This window comes from Talpa europaea (assembly GCF_964194135.1).
Source record: "Talpa europaea genome assembly, chromosome: 9".
NCBI classification, from domain to species: domain Eukaryota; kingdom Metazoa; phylum Chordata; class Mammalia; order Eulipotyphla; family Talpidae; genus Talpa; species Talpa europaea.
In genome coordinates, this window is record NC_140076.1 from 48,865,471 (window position 1) to 48,890,890 (window position 25,420).

At 37.5% G+C, this 25,420-nt stretch overlaps 1 protein-coding gene across 1 annotated transcript in view; it reads right to left on the bottom strand.

The window, feature by feature from the left end:
• ST6GALNAC3 (ST6 N-acetylgalactosaminide alpha-2,6-sialyltransferase 3) overlaps window positions 1–25,211 on the bottom strand; it is a gene marked incomplete at both ends in the record, with an annotated part of 216,944 nt that extends 191,733 nt beyond the window's left edge. Inside the window, one exon of the mRNA XM_084243186.1 lies at window positions 24,853–25,211. Within this exon, the coding sequence (XP_084099312.1) occupies window positions 24,853–25,211 (359 nt within the window). The remainder of the gene's footprint in view (window positions 1–24,852) is intronic.
• Between the last annotated feature and the right edge of the window lie 209 nt (window positions 25,212–25,420).

A 25,420-nucleotide genomic window follows, 5' to 3' on the forward strand; every position in this document is an offset into this window, starting at 1 on the left:
AAGTCATTTTAGCTTTCACTCTATATTGAGGAGCTTTAGAAAAGAGTAAAGCATAAGTCAATAGGTGTGCTGTCAATAGATACTCTGTAGGATTTACAGATATTTAATCATTGATGTAAAACAAATGATCAATAAAACCACGAACACATCAAAATCAACATTATTTTGAAGTTATCCTGAAATACTGACCTGAATCCTACGGAATCTACTTTTTCAGGAAAGAAAAAAAATGTTAATTTTGGGAGAATTATAGTTAAGTCTTTTTAGCTGTGGACAAATAACATTATTCAGGTTGAGTTTTATCAAGGTCTCAGCACAATGTACCTCACATCTTTAGATTTACTCAATTATTTACCCAGCTTTCAGGACAATCATTATTTATGATTTATCATTCTACACATGGTAATGTCAAACCTCTAAATTTCTTTCAATTTTGCCCTAGCAACTGAATAAGACTATTCCTTTCTTCTGAAACAGGCGACATGAAATCTATCTTAACATTTGCAACATGCATATATTTCATAAATCTGCCTTATATAATATGTATATATTTATTTCATCACTTGTTTTCCTCATATATCAGCTAATAATACTAACAGTTTTAATACTTTTCCTTCTCCATATATTCTCAAATTGCTTTTCGATTTACAATCTCACTTGATATTTTCAATCAACTCTGATATATAATTTTTTAATATCCCTAACCTACATAGTTTTTGAACAATGAATACATGAATTATTAATTCAATTTTATAGATAAAGAAAATGAGATATTGAAAAACTAAGTGACTAAAAGTACTAAATTTGAATTACCAAAATATAAAATGGCAATAAAAAGTTATCTTGCAGAGACAGCTCATAATATGCTGTTGTACACACATATCAGCCAATTGCTATCAATTTAATACAAAGACAATTTTGTTCACATGACAATAAAAAAATGACTTAATAAAATGTTAACCACTCTCTCTACTGCATTCCATAGATAGCTACCTCTTCTGAAATATTTTTTTATAATCTTGCTTTGCATTTATTAACATGTCAGCATCTCTCACAAGAAGAAACACTATAAGGAAACTTTGATGTAACTCTGTTGAAGGAATTTGAGCATTTAGTAGATGTTCAATAAGTGCTTGTTGCAAAAATAAATGAAATGCTTATTTGTCATGCCATGTGATTCTCTGACTAGAAAATTATATGTATCAATAGTTAACAGCCTGATAGACTAAAGCAATTAGAAAATGGTAGTTTTCATTATGAAATACTATGCCCATGCTCACATATATATAACAGGTTATATGGATGTGAAAAACGGGCCTGCATCTGTCTGAATCTGCCACGTCAGTTTTGGAGTGGCCTGCCATGATTTGCTTCTTGAGGTTGTTATGTGTGAGGAGTAAGCAGGTAGCAACACCTGTCATGCAATTGAATGAGCAGAGTAATCAATAAATCAATAAGAATGCTAAAATGAAAGAATGAATAGACAAAAAGAAAATTTAAAAAAAAAACCCTCTATTTACATGGGATGCTATCATAGTGAATAAGCCACATCACATCTCATCCCCATCTGCTATTATCAGCAACCTTCAAAATAATTGCCATATTATTATTTTCTTTTAAAAATTTATTTATTTTTAATTTATTTTTTTTAAATTAATACAAGCACTGGGTACAGTCAGAAGTGTGGGAGGGTGAGAGAATTCACCAGAGCCAGAGCGGGGAGCAGAGCAGGCAGAAGGACCGAAGTACACTGCTGAGGGCAGCAGCAGGCGGCAGGAGAGGTCTGCGCGCCATGTGGGACCCTCCTCCGGTGGCCGGGGAGCAGCCGGGTATCAAACTGGTGCCACAGAGGCTGCGGGCAGCTTCGCAACCCAGCGCTCTACCGCTGCGCCACTGGGGAGGCCCTTATTATTTTTTTAAAGATTTATTTATGCATACAAGAACTGGGGTACAGGCCAGAGGTGTGGGGGGGGAGAGAGGATTCACCAGAGACAGAGTGGGGAGAAGAACAGGCAGATTGATGAAAATACACCGCTGAGGGGAGCTGCAGGCGAGACAGGAGAGGTCTGCTGCACCATGTGGGTTGCTCCCTGGCCGGCCGGGGATCAAACCCATGTTCAGTAGCTGAGGACAGCTTCATAGGCTGCATCCCAACCCCTTGCACCAACCGGGAGGCCCCTATTTTTGAATAATTTCTTTCAAAAATAATTGCAACTAAGGATGGTGGATTTCCTAAGGCAGTTAATGCTATTTTCCCTGTATTTCTTCTATTTGGGATGAGCTAGCAGCAAGAACCTAGCCTTGGGGATTCAATAGAAGTGACCAATGGCTTGCAGTTTTGTAGGCACCTCGTAATCATGGATTTTTTCACAATCCCCAGGGACTGCTGTCCATATCCAGTTCAACCAGCCATTGTAGTCATGGTTGGTGGTAAAGACAGGTAATGAAAGGCTTGATGGGCAGCTAGATGCAAGACTCAAACTGTACACTGAAATTACTTTTCCTTGTCAAAATGGAAATTGCTTTATTGCTTTTTCTAACTACAAATATTTGCAGATATGTACCATGAAACAATTTCAAAAAATACAGAATACTATAATGAAAGTAGAAATCATGCAAAATCCCACCACTCACTCTGCTGTTGCTTTGGACTTTAAAACATGGTGTGTACCCATATTTTTTTTTTTTATTTAATAGAGGCATGCTTTATTTACTTGTTTGCTGGTTTGTTTGTTTTGTTTATACATGCACTGGGTACAGTCAGAAGCGCGGGAGGGTGAGAGAATTCATCAGATCCAGAGCGGGGAGCAGAGCAGGCAGAAGGACCGAAGTACACTGCTGAGGGGAGCAGCGGGCGGCAGGAGAGGTCTGCGCGCCATGTGGGACCCTCCTCCAGTGGCCGGGGAGCAGCCGGGGATCGAACCGGTGCCGCAGAGGCCGCGGGCAGCTTCGCAACCCAGCGCTCAACCGCTGTGCCACCGGGGAGGCCCATGTTGTGTACCCATATTATAAAACACAACAGAAAGGAACACTTGAATAAGAGTGAGGATAAAATATTTGAAAATTAAGGGAAAAAATGAAATCAAACAAAAGCAAAGCCTAACAATGACAAACATGGCCAGAAATCTAGAAGATGCACAAGACAGAAAATACTTTTGAAAGGAAGAAGAAAAGAAAGTGATCGTATCAGCCCATCTCAAAAAACCATGGCACTGGGCCTCCCTGGTGGCACAAGGGGTTAAGATGTAACCTATGAAGCTGTCAATAGCCACTTGCAGCATGAGTTCAATCCCCAGCCGGGGAGCTACCCACATGGCGTAGCCAACCTCTCCTGACTCACCCGCTGCTGCTCCCCTCAGCAGTGTATTTCAGTCAGTCTGCCTGTTCTGCTCCCCACTCTGTCTCTGGTGAATTCTCTCACCCCCCACACCTCTGCTTGTACCCCAGTTCTTGTATGAATAAGTAAATAAATCTTTTTAAAAAAAAAAAAAAAACACCAGCATAGGCAGCAGAGGCAAGAGCTCTGAGGAAGAGCAAAGAAAGATGCAGAGGGAACATAGTGGGCAGGTACCAGGAAGAGAGATGAGAGAAGAGACAGAGCCAAGGGGAGAGAAGGGAGAAGGGAGGTCAAAAGATTGCCATTATAATAAGAAAAGCAGCTAAATGAGAATGAAGATGCCCCCATATTTCATCCTTGAAGACTACCTGTGTAAGTTTGTGAAGTGCCTGATTTCTTTGTTATATTTTTGTTAAATAATAAAAACATTTTAGATTATATAAATGAAAGAAAAAGACTTCCTGTTATATTCAATATCCCTACTCAAAAAAGGCAAATCAGTCAGCATTATAAAAGAAAAAAAAATCAATGAAGGCAATTTAGCTACATATTTCAGCCAGAATTTTTTCAGTGTGTAAAGGAAATCAGTGTATAAAGAAATCAGCTTCTTATCCTATTTCAATGTCCTATTTCATTGGCAACCCTTTTCACATAGAGAAGTGTGTGTGTGTGTGTGTGTGAGCGAGAGAGAGACAGACAGACACACACACACACACACACACAGATTAGAATTTATTTATCTCTATGACATGAAGAACTACAAAAAATCAAGTGGATTTGTCTTAACTTTTATGTCTTTACCAAAATACAATTATCATATTATTTGGATCTACCCAGTTTCAGAATTTTAAAAAAAAATTATAATCATCAAAGACTAATGTTAAACCTTTTCATCTATTTTAGAGTGAAGGAAATAAAGTCCTAAGACTGGGAAGTGACTTGTCCAAGCCTGCCTAGTTAGTGGCAAGTTGAGGCAAGCAGACACAGTGTTCACCAGCTTGAGTTTCTGGGGTTTGCTAAGAAGAATCAGCTACATATGATCCAGGAGCAGCACTTTAAGAAACCTAAGTTAAGGGGCTTCTAAGATGGGAGATGAAGCAGCTGCCCTAGCAGGAGGGAGGGCCAGGGGTGTGATGCAGATACCTGCCTGTCTGCCCTTATCCATAAACACTCAGCTAAAAGGTTACTTCCCCAAGGAAAAGGTCTTTGACATCAGAGCAGAGGGGATTGCACTTAATTCAGCAAAGAGGTTTTACAAGACTCCCCTAAGAAGAAGGCTCAGAAAACATTACTTCTAAATCTGAAATCAGCTCCAGGCAGATTCCAGTAGTTGCAAGATGACTTTTGAGTATCATGTCCAATTGCTTACAAAATTGACATACATTCTCATCAACAAATATTTGTTGAGGACCTCATATTCACCAAGTACCCTGTACAGAAAGATGTAAGACAGCCTTGAACAGTTTCCCATGTTGCCAATCTTACTGGCCAGCCAGAACATACATAAAAGATAAGAAACAGCCAAAGCAGCCTTTACAAAGTGCAGGATATAGGGCAGGAAAAATAAATGCCCAAGGAAGTGACAGAAGGGAGAGATAATTAGGGCTGTTAGAGACAGCTGCATGAAAGAGTTGACTCCAGGGCTAAGCCTTAATAGAACTGCAGGATGTGAGGACAAAAAGGAAGGGCATTTCATCTGGGAAAACAGGGCCAGGAAAGATTTAAAGCTCAGAGTGTGTTGAGGATAATGATCAGACTCATTTGGTTGGGACAGAGAATAATTTTAAGGACTAGTTGGGACAGACTTGGGGAGACGATATGGCAAAATTCTCAGGATGAAAATGCTGGAAGAAAGATACAATTGACAATAAGGAGTCATCAAAGACTTGTGGGCAGGCAATTAAATAGAAAGTGATTTAGGATGATTAATCTGGCAGAAGTATAAAATGCTGATTGATGGACAAAAGATGTGAGGCAATAGAGGGAGAAAATTTGAACAATCTAGACATGAGGAAAATAAATGGAGACTTGAAATAGATATAAATATAATCAATGTTATGTAGCAAAAGATGGTGGACTTGGTAAAATATGCAGAGTTTGGCTTGGAAAGAAGAGACAACTGTAGACATAAGTTTCACATAGAAAATATCTAATATCCAGTCTAACTTAAGAAAACAATGTTTGGAAGTGATATCAGAGATAGACATAGAACAACAGTGGTTGACACTATGGGAATGACTGAATCCTAATAGGGAAGCAATGATTCATTTGCACTTTACATTTAAAGGGAGCAGAAGAAAAATTAAAACCAAGGTCAGTTTCTTAGAAACACAGTAGCAATTGACTAGGTCAGCCAATGTCTACTCAGTCTCTGCTTCCTGATGCACTATAACAACGAAAAACTGAAGACACTGGCCAAAGAACTGGAGGGAACCCCATAATCATTCTAAAAGTGAAATTAAGCAGTTAGAAGTGCTGGAGACATGGCTAATACCAGCCAGAGCTCAAGAGTCTCAAAACTGCATGCTGGAGAACATGTAGGTCACATATCAAGGCCCCCATGGTGTTTTCATATGATCCATATACTGATTTTTTTGAATGAGGTAAAAATAAGGTACAGTAAATATCTAAACACACAATGACATATCAGTAGAGGGTATGTTACAACAAAAGTGCAGAAACAGGTATTACTGCTTCAGTTTTAATTTACTCATGGGTAAACTGAAGCACAGAGAGTTTACACTCAGCTTTTGTCATACAGCTAGGATGTGAGAACAATCTTGTACAAGGAATCAATGCTTACTCCCATCCAGCATTACAATCCAAATCTGGGTAAACCTCCTTTAACTTGAAAATGTAGTATAACACTATTTATCTTTATACACAAAACATAGTTGAATCAATCTCTCTCTCTCTCTCTCTCTCTCTCTCAGACACACACACATAATGGGAACAGCTAATGGGTTTTTAACTATATCAATCAAAGAAAACTTTTTTTTTTTTGAAGATTTATTTATTTATACAAGCACTGGGTACAGTCAGAAGCTTGGGAGGGTGAGAGAATTCACCAGAGCCAGAGTGGGGAGCAGAACAGGCAGAAGGACCCCAAAGTACACTGCTGAGGGGAGCAGCGGGCGGCAGGAGAGGTCTGCGCGCGGGACCCTCCTCCCGTGGCCGGGGAGCAGCCAGGGATCCAACTGGTGCTGCAGAGGCCGCGGGCAGCTTCGCAACCCAGCGCTCAACCGCTGTGCCACCGGGGAGGTCCAATCCAAGAAAACTTTTAATAAAACTACCCTTGGTAAGAAATCACATTTCCATTTCATTTAACAAAAGGCATTAAGTTACAGTTTCTGGTAGGACTGATGATTACATTTCAAAATTCGTAACAGAGATGGACCGTGGCTTCACTAATATTGCCACATACACCATTTCAAGCAAAATATAGTCCATTTACAAGAAGTGCAGAAATGCTGTCAAATTTAATTAGATATAATTGTCACACTATCATTAGCTATTAACATTATGTAAAGATAAACTAATGCATAATGAGTTCTTTCATTGTCACATAATAGTAATTTTAATGATTACATTATGACCATTATAATACAGTGCATATTTTCAATTTTCCCATTAGTGGGCTATTATTTATAAGGTTTTCTATTACAATCTGTCCATAGAGACCAAGTTATTAATGCCTTCATTTTCCTATAATGATGACCACAGTGTTGAAATCAATATGATGGCCAAAGGGAGAATCGTGAAGTTACATGGAAAGAACAACAAAATTACAACCACAAAGTCAGCTCATTCGGTATGTGCCAGAGGATATTTCAAGATGGAGAAAAATAATATATTAATATTCTTATGAGAAGCTCTAGTTTATAAGATTTCCTCAAGTATATTTTCCCTCACTTTTGTGTGGCCTTAAGTCTCCGATTCTTTCCTAAGACAGTTTCCATGTTATGAAATATTCAATAGTCTAATCTTTGAAAAATGTCTTAAGCCATTTTCACCACCCAGAGAATTAAATTAGCATCCCACAAAGTCATTTCTGGGAAATTTTTTGAATTGTTCAATCTCAAGGTTGTGTCAAGAAGTGAAATGCGAATGAACTGTAGGCTCTATCTCCAAAGATGATGAAGAGTCAGAGGATATTTATTAAATCAAAGGCAAAGGGAAATGTGATCGGTAGTGATTATGAAAACAGTGATTCTGGGTCCTGCAAACTAATATTAGGAATAATACTAATAATAACAATACCCAATGGAGTTTTTGCTTTCAACCACCACCTCTGAGAACTCAAGACCCCCTTATTATTTACTTTTGTTTTGTGTGTGAAGGGTTGGCTAATTTGGTGTACTTGGAGAAATGTCTAGGAGTTTGCAAAGAGATTTACAAATTTAGCTTGCTAAATACCTTGCCTTATCTGGTGGTGTGACTTGATCTTGAAACCTTATATGGAAGGATCACAAATGTCCAGGTCCCCCTTGTAGCCCTGTGAAAGCCTGTATGTCTCTCCCAACTACTAAAGGGCTATCTCTGTTACGTTTGAATCTCTGACATCTTGCATTCTACAAGGTTTGTGGGAGAGGTTACTTGGTCTAGTTATACGTTCAAAGTACATGACTTATGTTATCTAACTTGATGGTTAAACCATATTTTATCATGATCCAGTGTCCCTCCCTGGGAAAAGTTGTTGGTCAAAATATTCCATAAGTAGGGCCTCCCTGGTGGCACAAGGGGTTAAGCACCAGACTATGAAGCAATCTGCTGCCTCTGCAGCACAAGTTCGATCCCCGGCCAGCCAGAGAGCAACCCACATGGTGAAGCAGACCTCTCCTGCCTTGCCCGCTGCTCCCCTCAATGTATTTCAGTCAGTCTTCCTGTGCTGTTCCCCACTCCGTCTCTGGTGAATCCTCTCACGTCCTGCATCTCTGGCCTGTACCCCAGCTCTTGCATGCATAAATAAATAAATCTCTAAAAAATAAAACAAAATATTCAGTAACTATTCATACAGTCTTGCGATAAGATGTTTTCTTTTTTCATTTTAATGGAAGAGAGTTAAGAATCCTCACACATAATAGGTGTCTTGTTGCCAAAAATTGTTATATGTAAGGCATACCTGGGGAATTTATTAACATGCATAGGCTCAGGTTCTATTCCTAGAGATTATGAATCTATAGAGTTGAGAGGCTATGTTTTCATTAAGATCCTCCAGAAGATTCTGAAGCATGGTCTAGAGAGTACATTTGAGAAACACTGTAGCTGGTTTCAATTCATTGGAGGGGAATCCAGATGGACTCAGTAGGCCCTCCCCTAAGTGTCTAGACTTCAGAAGTCCCATTCAAAAAAGTCACTAAATCTACTCTGGTCTTAAATTTACTAACCTATGAAATGTGTGTCAGGTTAGCTTTTGGAGATTTCTTCCTTGACATCTCTGAACATCGAATTTTATGAAGTTGGCAATATTCTTGAGCGATGCATAAAATTTCAAAAAGTCAATTAGGAATCATCTATTTGTCTAATGTGAAGTCTTATTGACGTATGTACTTTTTTGGTTTTAGGCAGATATGATATCATCTCTGGTTTTCAGAATTTCTAATGGCAGTTTTATTTGTCTCAGATTTATAATGATGGAGAAATAAGTCAATTACTACTTTAAAAATGTAAGGTTTTTAGTTTTTTGTAAATCACATCTTTCAAAGCATGAAGCCCACAGAGGTAAAGTTGCAAAAGGAATATTGACATGAAAAATCTTGGGACACTATGGGAGAGAGCTTTCTAAATTCTAAGCCAACTCTAAGAAACATTGACCAGTGTTATTTCTTAAATTAAGGAACTAACAATTTCAAACAACCTCATATCCTCCAGTCAACGATGGGGTGGCAAATGTCACCTATATCCCAGGTGCTATTTGAGGGGGCAGAAATACAATATTGGATAAAACATAGTTCTATTCACATGGTGCTTATATCTAGTAAGGGAGGACAAATGAGCAAACACATAATGTATCCAATCATGATAAGAGGTATAAAGGATAATAGAGTTTGGTAAGCAGTTTGGGAGAGCAGGAAGAGGGTTTGTTAAGGAAGGGCTCTCTGATAGGTCTTTGAATCAAGACCTAAAGAAAACAAAAAAGAATCATATTGTAACAGGGTGGTCCCCAGGAAAGGGGGAGGTTCCCTGCCCCACCCAAGGGAGGGTGGAGCTGAGCAGGAAGAGGAGAAGCTGAAGAAGAGACTGAGGAAGGAAGGAGCAGGATGGAGCCAGAAGGAGACCTGGAGGAGGCGCATGGAGCCTAGAGACACGTAAAGAAACTGTGCTTGTCTTTTGGTCGTGGACTGGGTGACACAGATGTGGGTGAGACCCGTGGGGAGGTGACAATGGCAGCTTTTATCTTGATGTTGATTTTGCTCTTTTCCTTCCGGGCTTGTCCGGTTGTTTGTGACCCTTTTCTGTGGGTCCCCACTGGAAGATGCTTTAGACTTGTAGCAGGCTTTGGGGCCTTGCTCTGGGCCAATCCCATTTGGATGGACTTTTACCCACGAGGGGACGGGTAACTTTTGGTGCTTCACTTAGAAACTAGACTCTTTGCCTTACCTGTATTGTTTCCTAGTTTTTATTAAAGTTCCTTCCCATTAAAGTGTCATATGTTTTGTGTTGATGCGGCGGATGGCAGAACCCATTTAGAATAGGCAGGTTTGCGGGGTTTGGGCTGCCCCTCTCCCTGTCCTATAACAATATGACTCCAGACACATTCAGTTATGGAATGCATGCTTTTCAAAATAGGATGATTCATCTTCCATATTATCATAAACTTTACTTAAGCTAACACATTTATGAGCTCATCTTCTGGGTGGACTCCAGGCTTACAGAAAAGCCACATGGCCATAATTTCTTTACAGGGTTTGTGGGGTACACAGGTAAAAATCTCTGGCTCACTGATTACCTAACAATGAGGTAAAAGTCCAGACTTTGGCACCATACTTACTTCTGCTTCTTCAAGAACACATCTTAGTTTGTCATACATTCCTGTGGTCAACATATTTTTATTTCACTCTGGGATTTCTTCTATCTTGGCAGGGTTCTCAACTGCTTTAATTTCCTACCTACTGACAGCCTGATGAGCATGATTTATAAATATTAAAAATAAGAAGGTGAGACCGGATGCAAAGAATCTGCCAACACATGCCAGAACCTCTGATGATTTCCAATAAGACTAGAGAATGTGTTTAAAATATCAGTGAATTCCCCAAGTCTAGGGCAATGTCTGGCACCTAGTTAGCACCCAGGGAATAAGTACTCAAAGAATGAATGAAATGTTTGTAAAAGACTTGAATTACACTTCAGAGCTGCCTATCTGAAACCAAAATAAAAACTCTGCATAAATAGCTTAGTGTAAGTGTAAGTGGGTGAGGGCATGTGGGTGTATGTTAGTAAACAGGATGTTTTCTGTCCTTTATGAGAAAGCATGGCAGCTGCTCTGCTCTCTAAGCTCTTATTAGAGGAAGCTGCTAGTTTACACCCTTGAAATCCTCTATTTGCATAGACCCTATATATAAGCAGAAGTTAGAAACTGAAACAGTATATGATCACCAAATCTCACTTGTGCTCAAAAACTCTGCCTATGGTTTGTGATTTTTGGAAATGTAGATGTGCTGACAACAAAATTAACTTCTCCAAAGAACTGAGAATTGCCTACTCTCATCATCCCTCTCACTGTAATTTACATGACTTGACGAAATTAGACCGTTATTTTCATCGGGGTGATCTGCAAAATCATAAAATGATGTATATTTTGGGAATGCCTAATTAACTCTCGTTAGTTCCACTGAGGTTTCAACTACTAATATAAGCATTGCAAATATCATGGAGGTGTTCACATCTAGTTTTAGTAACTACGAAGAAATACTTAAAGGAATGGAGAGAAAAATCTCTTTAAAAATCATACACCCCACCGAATGGGAGAAAATTTTTGCACACAACACTAATGATAAAGGACTGATCACAAAAATCTACAAAGAGCTGAAGAGTCTCAACAAAAATAAAGTAAATAATCCAGTCAAAAAATGGGCAGAAAAGCTAAAAAGGTACTTCTCCAAAGAGGAAATGCAAATGGCCAACAGACATATGAAAAAGTGTTCAGCATCACTTGCAATCAGGGAAATGCAAATCAAAACTACAATGAGATATCATCTTACACCAGTGAGAATGGCACATATTAAAAAAAAAATAGCAACAGGACCTCCCCAGTGGCGTAGCGGTTCAGCGCTGGGTTGCAAAGCTGCCCGCAGCCTCTGCAGCGCTAGTTCAATCCCCGGCTGCTCCCCGGACACCGGAGGAGGGTCCCACATGGCGCGCAGACCTCTCCTGCCGCCTGCTGCTCTCCTCAGCAGTGTACTTCGGTCCTTCTGCCTGCTCTGCTCCCCGCTCTGGTTCTGGTGAATTCTCTCACCCTTCTGCACTTCTGACTGTATCCAATGCTTGTATAAATAAAGAAATAAATAAAAAAAATCTTTAAAGAAAAAAAAAGCAATAACAAATGTTGGCAAGGATGTGGAGAAAAAGGAACTCTCCTGCACTGCTGGTGGGAGTACAAACTGGTCCAACCACTATGGAAAGCTGTGTGGAGATTCCTCAACCTGCTAAAGATGGAGCTTCCATATGACCCAGCAATTCCAATCCCAAAGGACACAGAATCAATTCAAAAGGGCACCTGCACCCCTATCTTTATTGCAGCACTATTTACAATAGCTAAGCTATGGAAACAACCCAAATGCCAAAGAATAGATGACTGATCAAGAAGATGTGGTACATATACACAATGGAATATTACTCAGCAATCAAAAAATACAAACTCATGCAGTTTGCAGCAACATGGATGGAGCTAGAAGGGATCATGCTCAGCGAAATAAGCCACAAAGAAAAAGAAAAATGCTGGGTGGTCTCACTCATAGCAGGAATTTAGAAAACCTAAATAAGGGACCAGGAGAAAGTCTAATTATAATAAAGTAAAAATCAAAATCAACAAGCAACTATAAGCCAGAGACACACTACAGCGTGGGAGCGGGGGTGGGTAGGAGGGATTATGGTCAAAATAAGGGGGGTGGGAATTGTATGGGGACTATAACCAAGATGAAAAAGCATACATTGTACAAAAATGAAAAATGATGCAAAAATATATAAAATAAAAAAGAAGAGTTATTGATTAAAAAAATTAAAAATAAAGATCAGGTAATAATGAAGATTCAAACCAAGCAGTGAGAGCCTATTGTATAAGATTCATTATACACTGATTTGCCAAAACTTATATTGCAGCAAATGGCAAGAAATAATTTGTAACTGATGTCAATATTAATAGTCAGAATGGCAGAATTACAGATATGCACACATAAAATTCATTCCTATTCACAGTTTTTAATCACTGACATTAACTGATATTGAACAAGCTGTTTGTCACAAAGTTTGCTTTAACATATAACCAGCATCTGAAGTGAAAGCCATGTTTCTGAGACAATTGCCAGCACCTTGTGTCATTCTTGTAAATAATGGACTACTCCTATTGCGCACCATCTGCTTAATATAGAAAAATGTTCATCCTAATTAGGAAATTCTTACTATTATTTAATATTTATTGAACACCCACAATGTGCTTGGCAGTAAAAACACCAGAAAAGGTTTTCTACCCACCAAGAGTCCACCTGCTAAGAAAATATGATGAGCCAATTATGCAGATATTTCTGTTTTTAACAAATATTATGTTACTTTTTCCAGGTGAACAAGGTGACAATGGCTCACTCTTTGTATGGGTCTTCTCTCCTAATGAAGGTGGGATGGTGTGATATCAGCTGGATTATGAGTGAAGTAAAGATATAGAGGAGATAAAGAGTAAATTAATAACAGTCACTATGAAGCATAAGTGAAATGTGTCCCATTGACAGAAGAAAATTTTCTGCACCCAAATATATCTGTTATAGATAGACTTATTAGGACAACATATTAGAAGTAAAGAATATATAGTGGAAAATCACTGGGAAATAGCTATTTTTTTGGTTTCGCATTTTCCTTCAAATTGTCTGCCTCCACAGTCATATAAATAAACTGTGAGTTACTCATTTCATCACAGGGATATTAACATCTTAGTTAATATAGACTTAATAGTCAAAGATTTATCAACTAAAAGAAGACAGATTGAACAGCCCTCCTCACCCTGAAGCTTCTTTTTCCTACCCTCCAATCAACAGAAGTTGAAGAAAATTTGACATGTTCAATATTGTAACTGAAAAGAAACATTCTTGGGGAGGACCATGACCCATTCACATCAGGAGACTGTTCCGTGTATACCTGCAATATTGCTTTCACATAAATCATCTAATTATAACCTTAATTGTTTTAGTAAAAATTATGAATTAAAAATGTGGTTTCATTCCAATAGCTGATTATCTTAAATATTATATATTTTTTCCATATATGAATTCTACATAGTTCCCAACTTCACATGGGAAAAGGTTCCCAATCTTTCCAGTGTCAAATTAAGTGTTTCAGATTTTTTTTTAATACTTTCAATTACATCAGATGCTTTTCTTATCCTGCTTATTCCTAAGGAAAATTTACAATGAATGAGAGAGTATGCCATGACTTGGATTATAATGTTACTTTTTTATCTTCAAGTTGCATTGTTTTCAAGAAATCAGCAATGCTAGTCTCAGAGAAGGAGCAGTTCTAAGGGAATGGGTCCAGTAACCCATTTGTAATGTGGTGAATCAGAATGGCATATTATCCAGCATCTTAGCTTTATGGATATTCTTTCTCAATAACCACCCAGATAATTTAGGCAAGAGAAATTACATATTAGTAGAGGTAATGCTGTGATGATGACAGTTGTCAAACAGTGCCAATATGAACTTTAAATGAATATAATTTGAAAGAAACATATGACAGAGGGATAATGACTGGCTCATATATTGTCAGGGTAATAAATACCTAATGAGCAAAATTGTAAAGCAAATAGTAGGTTGAACATACACCCAAATGTTGATTCTTGACTTAAATTCAGAGACCAGAATGATTTGTCTCTCTGTCTAAAATGATAAAGCATCACTTCCTCATAAGCTAATGAGCAGCACCATCTGGCTTGATTACAGAGGAGCAAGATCTTAAGAAAGTGAAGAATAAAATGACAGTGCTGCAGCAGGATTTTTGCAGAAGGTTTAAAAATTCTTGCCATTAAAAATATCCTAAGAAAAATCACTTTATTCACATAAGACTATACTAACAGCAACCATGATTCTTGATATCTTAGAGTCTTTCTCTACTCCAGTGGTTTTCAAACTTTTATCCCAGGACCATCAGTAATAGCCTTACATGGAAATTTGTTAGAAATGTATGCTCTGGGACCTCATTCCAGGACCATCAATTCAGAAACTTGCAGGATGGACCCAACAATTCGTTTTTTCCACCAACCCTCCCTGTCATTCTGATGTAGGTTCATGTTTGGGAACCACTGCTCTACCAAGCCAAATAAGATTGAGAGATTTTTGCTATTTCTGCAGGATAGCAAAGAAAACAGCTCATCAATTCTGTTTAAGTGAATGGTCTGGTGCTGAAAAACAAAAATTAGAACAGCTACTGGAGTGACATTATGTCTCCTCGAATAAAAGCTGGCTTCCTAGTATCTTTTTCTAGAGCAATGGAATAAAGAGCCTTAAACATCCAAATAAATTCCAGGGTTTCTGAACAAATGCATTTTCTTCTTTTTAGTCTCCTTTTGTAGACCTTCTGAGACAACCTATCCTTTGTAAGTTTGTCTGAATCCTTTACTTATTGGATTGTTTTTCTGACTCCTGGTCATTCATTCAGCAAATATTAAGTGTTCAGTTTATGTCATGCATTAAAAACTAGATGCTTGTAATATATAGAACTATATATATATATATATATATATATTGTTATATATAGAGAGAAATATATGAGGCAAACAATGTTATGGTGGAGCTGGTAATAAAGGAAAAGAAACGATACAGAGAACTGGGAATGCTGGTTATAGGATCAGGATTTCAGTTTTAAGCAGTATTATGGTGGGCTCATTGAGTGGTAAAAATGGGTTCAGACTGGACACAGATGATGGAGTTGATCATACAACACAGGTATGATCTAGCAGAAAACTAACACAAAGATTTGAAGGAGGAGGCATGGTGTGTTTAAGATACGGCTAAGAAATCTGTATGGCTGGAGAAGAACGAGTACAGGAGAATTCAATAAATGAAGGTCAGAGAGGATACAAGGTCAGATCAACCTGCAAGTATGTTAAAGTAATTATAAAAGTTTGTACTTTAATGGAAATAGGGGACTAACCCAGGTATTTTCACTAAGGCAGTTTATTTCCTTTGTTTTCTGGGAGACAATAAGAAGATAAAGTTGGACAAGGATCTGATCTTAGTTGGGCTTTTTTTGTGTTCTGCCTTTTGTGTTTTTTTGTTTGTTTGTTTGTTTGTTTTTGTTTTTTTTGTATGTGCTTCCTAAGTCCCAAGAGTATAACCTGTGTTTGGGTGTTAGGACTTCTTTTTTTCACCAGGCAACTGACAGCTAACAGAATTGTGAGTGAAGCCTTGGAACCTGTTCTGCCACTGAGGTGAAACTAAAATGGAAACCTGTATATGAGGAATGGCTCTGTCAGTGATTTATTAAAAACCCAGTGCTCAGTCACAAAAACCCTAGAGAAGGTAATACATTTGCCAACCTTTGGGTAAGATAGAGCAAGGGGTGGTCTCTCTGAGTAGAACTGTGGAAACTTTTCTAATCAAAATCTAATCTTAGAACTTGCCTCATCTGGTATGACTGTGACCCCTATCTACTGAAGCAAACTGTTTGGAAATTCACAAGTATTTCAAGGAGTGATGAAGGAACACGTAATCTTAAAAAAAAAAAAAACTATCAGGAAGTATTTCTTTCACTCATGTGTTTGTTCATGTCCTCACTCATCTTTCAAATGTTTACCAATTACCTATTGTGGCCAAACATTCAATCAGGTGCTGGGGAAACAAATATATAAGTGATGGTATTCCCTCCAAGAGTTTATCAACTATGTGGAAAGATTAAACATAAAAGGAAACAATGTATGGTAGAGAATGATTTCTGTTTATTAAAAAGTCCAAATGAATTTTTAGAAAAAAATATGAGTTCTAATTAGAGACATTGCAAAAGGCTTCATGCAGAGGTAATATTTCATTTGGTCATAAAGGATGGGTTGAATTTGTGTCCCTGATGATAGGCTTCACCTGTCAATTTCAGCTAAGCATACAGTCTCTGCAAAGGCATAGAAACAAGACTATATTACTAGACACCCTGTGAGAGGCCAAGAAGGTCTAAGCTAGGGCAGCAATAGTGGTAATGATAGAAGAGAGTTACTGAGAAGGTCATTTCAAGGAAACTGGAAGTATCTATGGTCCATTTAACTGAAAAAAAAGTTGAGTAACACAATGTAATTTTTTACATTTATTAGGTATTTTGGTGGCAAACCACTATTATTCTAAGTCTGAGAATAAAATAGACATATGCATAGTCTCTGTCCTTAAAAAAATGTGTTGTCCAATGAGAGGAGTGAATAAATACAATAAGGTCAGATAAATAAATTCCTGATTTCATTCTTAAGGACTTCTGGACACATGTTTATTTGGCTAGAAATAGGGCAGAGTCACAAAACTGGGATCCAACTACAGGCAGATTCCCAAGACTATTTGGAAAATAGTTATTCTTCACCTATATAATTCTTTGGTTCAAGGCACAAAGAAATACTGCCTTGTTTCTTGGTTCAAAGCAATCTAAAATAGAGCTAAATGTCACCTGCAGATTAACAGCACTGGCTTAGGAATTTATTCAAAATGCAAATTCTCAGGCTTCACCTCAAATCACTTGAATCAGCAGGGAACTGTATGCATACTAAAGTTTGAAAAGTAATGTACTACAAAAGAGAAAGGAAGATTGGATGGAAGGCAGGTAGGCAGGCAGGAATGGAGGGAAGGAGATAGAGAGGGAAGGAAAAAAGTAAAAAAAAGGAGAACTTATGCAGAAGGACTGATTCTTCAGTAGGGAGGGTGAAGAAGGGAGATATATTTTGATAGTCACAATACCTCATAACAAGAAGTTGCTTTTTTGTTCTCAGAGTAGCAAGAATTAAATAATCACTTGTAAAGTTACTACAACACTTCAGACATTATGCAGGCTATTTTGAAATGATTGTCTAAGCCATTAAAAACCTAATAGTACAGATGTATACTACATAGGATGCAAAGTAACAAAACAACCAACTTGCAAGAATTGAAGGGAAAAAAGATGTTTCTTCTGCCTAATTTTTTTAATGGGCAAGTGTATAACCATTCATAATTTTAACCTAAATGTGAAAAGAGTCAGAGATGGTTAGAAAAAAAATTTAAATAAAAGAAGAAATCCAATTATAGAAGGAAGTAAATCAGCCAAAGAGATAAATGCCATGATTTTATCATGGGATGGACAGGTAGGTAGATAGAAAAATGCTAGGTAATCAGGAAAAGAAAAAGAAAAAAAATCTTTTACATCCTTACAAAATTGAGGAAATGTACAGCAAAAGCATCTATTGGGGTTTTCTTTCTATTTACTATAATCTGGCCATGTATCTAGTGCTCTGATCAGTATATCCTCAGGCTCAAGAGAACATTATTTCCCTAGGTAGGCAGGTTGCAAGTCTTCATTTCTATAACTACCAGCCTTCCTTTTCAATATGGTCACTAAATCTTAGATGTTGCTTTAATCCCAAATTAAGCAGTCTTATCAAATATGTAATAGTTTTTACCTGAGGGGTGTGTGTTTAAACATGACTGGTTGCAACTGATATCTTGCTAAATTACAAACATCCCATTTTCGGAATGGATTCTTCCTTCTTATTTAATTGAATTTTTAATTTCCAGCTCCCAGGTAGTTTAGAGGAGGCCCAGGGTAGGTCATTAGAGGACATCATGAATAATGGGAAAAAGGAAGTCCCTAGGTTTTCCAATGCTTGTTAGCATGAAAACACAGCCCTGGATGCTTTCTTATGCTTTTGACTCAGGAATCCTCTGGGGCTGCCCATGACTGCTGTGTGGACTTATTGCTCCTGCCAAATATATTAGCTGGGGTAGGAACATTAATTCAATTTAACAGAGAGGTATGACAATGTTGCTCCAGAAAAGTGCTGAGGTGTTGTATTTGTGAAAGATCATCTTCAAAAAGAAAAAAAAAAAAAAAGAAAATACTGTTTTGAACACTATCTTTTGATCCAAGAACTTTACTTTACCTATTTTCTCTTAGTTCTGGCATACCTGGGGCTAGTATCTATTTATTCTTTTAGAAATAACTAGAATTCCTTGTTTTTAGAGCCTTGGTAGAGTAATAGTCCTTTTTGGGGTGAACTAGGTAGGTATGCTCATGTGCCTCATGACCAACTCTCAGTCCAATCCATTTTTTGTTCTGTTTTGTTTTTGGTTTCACCCCTATACCTTTGCTTCCCTGTGTTTGTACAGTTTGCCTGCCTTGTACCCCAACAAGGGAGCTCTCAGAGTTTCAAGATTCTCAGGGGAAAAACTGGAAATCTCATCTCACTCTAGAAACTTAGGTTTTGTAAACCCGAAGGATGTGAACCAATTCAATCCCTTAAGTTAATCACACAGGGATACAACAAGCTTTCAAAATGGCCAAGCTGAAATAGCAAAACCTGGGTTGCACTGAAAATCCACAACAGATGACAAAACTGTCTCCAACAGAAGGCACTGAGCAGCAACAGATCACTGATTTCTTTTTCTCTCCTAAGATTGAGTGGGAATAGATGGAGCAAACTGGCCAACATTAACCACTAGGCATCTTGATTTTTCTTATTAGCTTTCTACTTTGACAGTGTTTCCTGAAAGTGACTTTGTGCATTTTCTCCTAAATGAGCCTCAAAAGTAACACTCTCCCTTCTTATCCTCTGTACCGGAGGGGGTAACATCTTGAAACACTGATCTATTTGCTGCTAGCTTTCATTAATTTCATCCATCCCTGAAGGCGGAGCCACATAGGTGCCAGCTAATTAAGACCTATTTAGGGCAGCTCAGGGCCCTTTATCAGCCCTGAATTAGCTTTGTGCTTTTAATGGGAACTATAGCTTTCTCAATTATTACTTAATTAAATAATGTGCCTGCATTTACCAATGTATTTCTGCAGTGGGAGGCAAGCTGCAACTGCCCACTTGCCCACAGGTAACAATATCTCATTTCAGCTCTCTATTGCTTCTCCAGGAGTTAAAGTTCTTTTTGCATCTGTACATGGCCAGGCACATAATCACATTCTTCAAATGTTGAGTGTGTTGTCATGTGCCACCATCCACATTATAGGTCCTCTAGGGTAGTTCAGTCTTAACATGTATTCATGCAAATACATAAATGTCAGCAGACTAGTATTATTATTATGCATACCAATCATTCAAAGGGAAAAAAGATCTATTTGGTCTACATTATTTTGAATAAAAAACCTTTAATTCCAAAGGTTTCTAGAAGGAATGAAAGTCTTTGTAGATTTCACAATTCTTATTTCCCAGAAAAATATTTGGTAAGTGAAAATACAGAGGTAACCACAGCCCAAAGGCCTAGAATTCCAAAAACACTGGGCTCCAGCAGATGAAGAAAGAAAGAACAAACAACCTTTTCTTTCTTTTCCCTCATCCTTTCTCATGAGGTCACAGTTTCTAAGTGATAAGCCAAATAATTTTAGTTAGTAACGGATAAGAAAGCAAATTAAATTTCATTTTTTTTTTAATGAATCCTACTTGGTCGTGGTGAATTATCTTATGGATACATTGTTGGATTCTGATAGCTAAAATTTTATTGAGGATTTTTGCATCAGTGTTCATTTGGTTTTAAAAATGTATGCCAATATGCTTATGAGCTAGTCTAAATTCATTTTAAGAAAGGTAACAGTATACATATTTCCTTTACTACTTCATGTTTCCTCAACAAGGAATCCTTTACAAAAATAAAAATCACTGGAAAAAATGAAAAATAATTGTCCACCTTAAATGGGGGAGGTGCTTAGATATTTTAAAAAGTACTTTAGTAAGATGAAAATGAAAATCAAATATTCTTTAAGCAACTCCATTTAATCATTTTTCCTATCATGAATCATGTCAAATACCAGGGACACAATTTTTAAAAATTCTATAAATTACAAATTATCATGGTGACACAATCTCTCCATTAAAATTTAATATAGTATATACAGATGTTGATTCATAATGATGCACACCTTAAACTTATGAAATGTTATAATGCAATGTTATTTCCATTAAAACAAAAACTTGATGACAAAATGAGCACTTGCTAAAAAGTTCCCATAAGTGCTGACAAACCAACCAAAAGTCAAATTAAAAGAACATCCTTTTCCCCTTAATCCCTCATGCCTACAATGTTGTATACCACTTAGCTTAGTCCTGTTTACTGAAGGGAAAAATATTTAAAGCTTTATTAGGAAATAATCAGCACACACTTTGTGAGCATGGCCACATGAAAGCCTGACCTTAAAGCATCTTCTTTGATGCAAAACAATCTTAAAATATTTACAATAATTATATTGCTGGTTGTGCTGTAATTCTTATTCTAAGACTGTTGTGTATATGTTGTGGATAATAGAAGATGAATAATTACACTGGTGTCTCTAGAATCTGTTATTGTCAGCATGACAGAAAGAAGAAACATGGAAGATAGATGAGGGAAAATAAAAACCCGGAAGCCCTGAATTTGAATTGGAAGTTTCAGTTTGAATTCATAATGATTTTATCTTTAAACAATATATCCAGCATGTACTGTTTATATCCAATGAAAAGGTTGAAACACAAAGATCGGTTTAGTAGCAGTAAGTACCTATAAGCCCAAGATCATATCTCTTAAATGCCCAAAGAACCAAAGCTCATTAGAGAAATGTGTGAATCCAGGTTTGTATCAAGACATGTACAAGAAGAACCTAAGACAACCAAAGAAACTATCCAAGTAAACTAATGACACATTCCCATAGTCTAAAATAGGACCATTTGAGCGTAAGGATATAATGTTAACGAAATGAAATATTTCAAATATGTTTATATTTGTATGTCAATACGTAAATATTAATGATAATAAACTTAATTTTGAAGGATACTAAGGAACTAATGCCTTCAAATTGATGATGAAAAAGGGATAGTACTATGTTCTATTTCATTGTAACCACAGCATTTAGGAGGGCAAGTTGCTCTTTTAAAGTGTATCAGGTAACAAATGAAAAGGAAATGATGAAATATCATCACTTTGGAACCTCTAGTGAATTATTGGATCTAGATAAGCATTAATAACTGTTAACACAAAGGTAAGAAAACTAGACAGTGTTACTCCTGATAGAAGTACCACCTAAAGGTCTTGGCAAAAAATAATTGAAAACTGTATTCAACAAAGCCTCAACACAGAAATAACAATGTAAAAGAAATATCAGGGAGGTGCAAAACCAAGATTGCAGAAAATTATAGGAAAAAGAGCTAGGTTTTTACAGTAATAGGGGAGAAGCTATTGGTTAACAAAAATATTTTTTAAAAAATACACCAATTGGTTGCAATGTATATATATTATGCTAATCCTGATTGGAATGATGTATGCACTCTGCTAATTCAGATTCAAATTAACATTAATAATAATAATGAATTCATTGGAGAAATCTGAAAATGGACTAGATGTGTTATTAAGGAAGTACCACTGATTTTTATGTAGAACAATGACATTTTTAAGAATCTGTATCTGTTAGAGATATATGCTGAACTATTTATGAAGGAAATAATAGGATTTCTGGGATTTGCTTCAAAACTATCCTTGGGAAAGGGGTTAAGCACTGCACTATGAAGCAATCCGCAGCCTCTGCAGCATGAGTTCGATCCACAGCCTCTGCAATATGAGTTCGATCCCTGGCCAGCCAGAGAGAAACCCACATGGTGAAGCAGACCTCTCCTGGTTTGCCCTCAGCTCCCCTCAGCAGTGCATTTCGGTCTGTCTGCCTGTTCTGCACCCCACTTTGTCTCTGGTGAATCCTCTCACCACCCCTGCATCTCTGGCCTGTACCCCAGCTCTTGTATGCATAAATAAATAAATCTTAAAAAAAAATAATCCTTGGGGAGGAAGAAAGTATATGAAGTACAGGTGAAACAAGATTGGCCAGGATTTCATAATTATTCAAACTGAGCAGACAGTATACAGAGGTTCATTACACCATTAGCCTCTCCACTTTATAACTTTGGTATTTTCCTTCATAAAAAGTTAAATATTTTTGTTTGAAATTTGACAACTAATTTCAGGTTCATGGACAGTTAAAGTTAAGTTATAGATTTAAATCATAATGGAAATAGCAGCCTTTAAGGTTATTTTGGTCAACCTTTTGCCAACCAAATAGATTTTACCAAAACCATCTGTTCTGTTCATTTATAAAACATTAATAGTTGTTTTCTTTGGTCTGGTTGTGGTACTTGGAGAAACAATCCGGTTGCAGTATTCAGTGAAACAATCAGACAGGAATAGATTAAGTGAAGAAAACAGCAAGAAAGCTTCAGAAAATCATTTTGACTATTTTTCCTACTTTTATTTTGGTAAATCTACCAATTGTATCACACCTGCAAGTTAATTTTACCAAGTGAGCTTTTTCCCTACTATACGAATAGCTTTCATCATCACAACCAGTATGAAAATTAATCTCCCAAAGCTATTCTTTCCCAGTTCATACTGAGCAATCCACACATCTGTGACAGCGCTTCTCACTAAAACTCACAGCAAAAGCAACATGATATAAACACACAGGAATACAGACATGCTAAGCTCTTCTCTGATACCTCCAAATGGGCTTATAGTTATGACTGGGCCAAATCCCGAGGGCTAAATACGACTAATGAATATCCAAAAATATTCTAATTAATTTCATTGCTCTGGGTTAGTGAGAGACCAGAAGTTTCCAAAGCCCTCTGAGAATTGTCATATTTATATAGAATGGTGCTGCATGTGAGACTACTTCTTTGAAGCACAACCTAACCCTTTTATCTCTACTACCTGTCTCTTTGGACAGCTTATGCTACTCTGACTCAAATCTAACCACTGGGGTTCTTCTTGCTAACAAATTCTATCAGCATTCAAATTCTATCTGTAGATCAAAAACCTCCCCAAAAGTATATACACTAATGTAGTTAAAAGTTTAGATTTGACAATATTGCATAGTAAAACATGTATTTTGACAAAATCAAAATGTTAATATTGAAATTATAACCAAAGTTCACTTTATCTGTAGTATCACACAAATAAGAAAATAGATTATAAAACATTAGCATTTTTATATCTTCCCTCAGTATTTCTTTACTAGAACTAGATATATGATCTGAGATTAACTGATATATAATTCCTCTTCTTTCCCACATGCTTGTTACTTTTTTTTTGTTTGTTTGTTTTGTTCATACATGCACTGGGTACAGTCAGAAGCGCGGGAGGGCGAGAGAATTCACCAGAGCCAGAGCGGGGAGCAGAGCAGGCAGAAGGACCCAAGAACACTGCTGAGGGGAGCAGCGGGCGGCAGGAGAGGTCTGCGCGCCATGTGGGACCCTCCTCTGGTGGCCGGGGAGCAGCCAGGGATCGAACCAGCGTCGCAGAGGCCGCGGGCAGGTTCGCAACCCAGCACTCAACCGCTGCGCCACCGGGGAGGCCCTGCTTGTTACTTTTTTAAAGAGGAAGAAAAATGGTGGGCATTAATGTTACTCAGGGAATAAAGGAGAAAGGAGGGAGCAGAAAGGAAGCAGGAAAAGAAGGGAGAAGAATGAGGTGAGCAGGCCTCAGGCAAAGGAAGTAGGAAAGGTGGTTTATAGAATTGCAGGCAAAGAGTTTGATGTAACAAAAATATAAATTGGTTTTTGATAATTGATGATTTTTATAACCCACTTCTGTCAAGAATATACTGTTTATGATTTTAACTAGCACATCATTTCAATCTGAGATTATGCATAATGTGTTAGATATTAAGTTATGGCCTTCACCTTCATAGGGCCAATTTACACGCAAAAAACTATGCAACCTTATTAGCCTGTTCTGTTTGTGGTCTCAGGCAGATTTTTGCCAGACTTCCAAAGAAGTTTATGTCCCAAAGTTTCTTAACATTTCTGTCTTGAAAGAGAAATGTGTAGATTTTCTCTTTCAATGAAAATCCATTTTAATCAAGAGCAAATTAAGCTAAATAAGAACAAATCTATAGATAGTGTGGGGAAGCACCAGTGTTATTTGGAGCCTCAAGCCAATCAAAAAGGAGAGAACAGAGGCCATACAAGTGGATTAAAGGGGGTCTGGCTGCTGGGTCCTCCAGTAATCACAATAGTCAGAAACATCACAATCAGCTTGAAAAATAAATCTGTTCATTTGATAGCAGGTGAAAAGACTAAAAAAAGATTTAGCATAAAAGACAATAAGGTTGTTTCAAAGAGGACTCACCTGTCTTTCCCAGTTTCTTTCTTAAAAACTCCATCACAGTAACTCATGCGCTTCTCTGTGGTCACATAGATGTTGGCATTTGGGTAGATGTCAACAGTCTTTTTCAGCATGTTGTAAACGATGCCCTTGCCATCTTTCCTCATATTGCGGAAAGGGCCCCAAATAACATAAATAGTAGTGTTTGCCTCCTTGAAAAAATAGTCAGGGTTTTTTAACAAAAGAGGTACGCTGGTATGGGACACAACTCGAATCATTGTCGTGTGGCCAACATCTTCTTCATAGCCCTTGGTGGGGGCATTGTTCATTCTCCAAATGCAGGAGGATTGATCTATCTCATTCCCCACCTTCTGGCCAATCATCTGACCTGAGTTTGACACTATGGCACAAAGGTCACAGTCCAGTTGCAAAGGCTGAAAAACAGAAGGAGAAACAAGGCAGGAGGAGAAACACATAAATTAGTAAGTTCCACGCATCCAAACAAGTTCCCCTAGGAAAACAGTACATTCAGATATGATTCATGCAGAGTGAGAATATCTTTGAAATACATATAACAATTCTATAGCAGCTG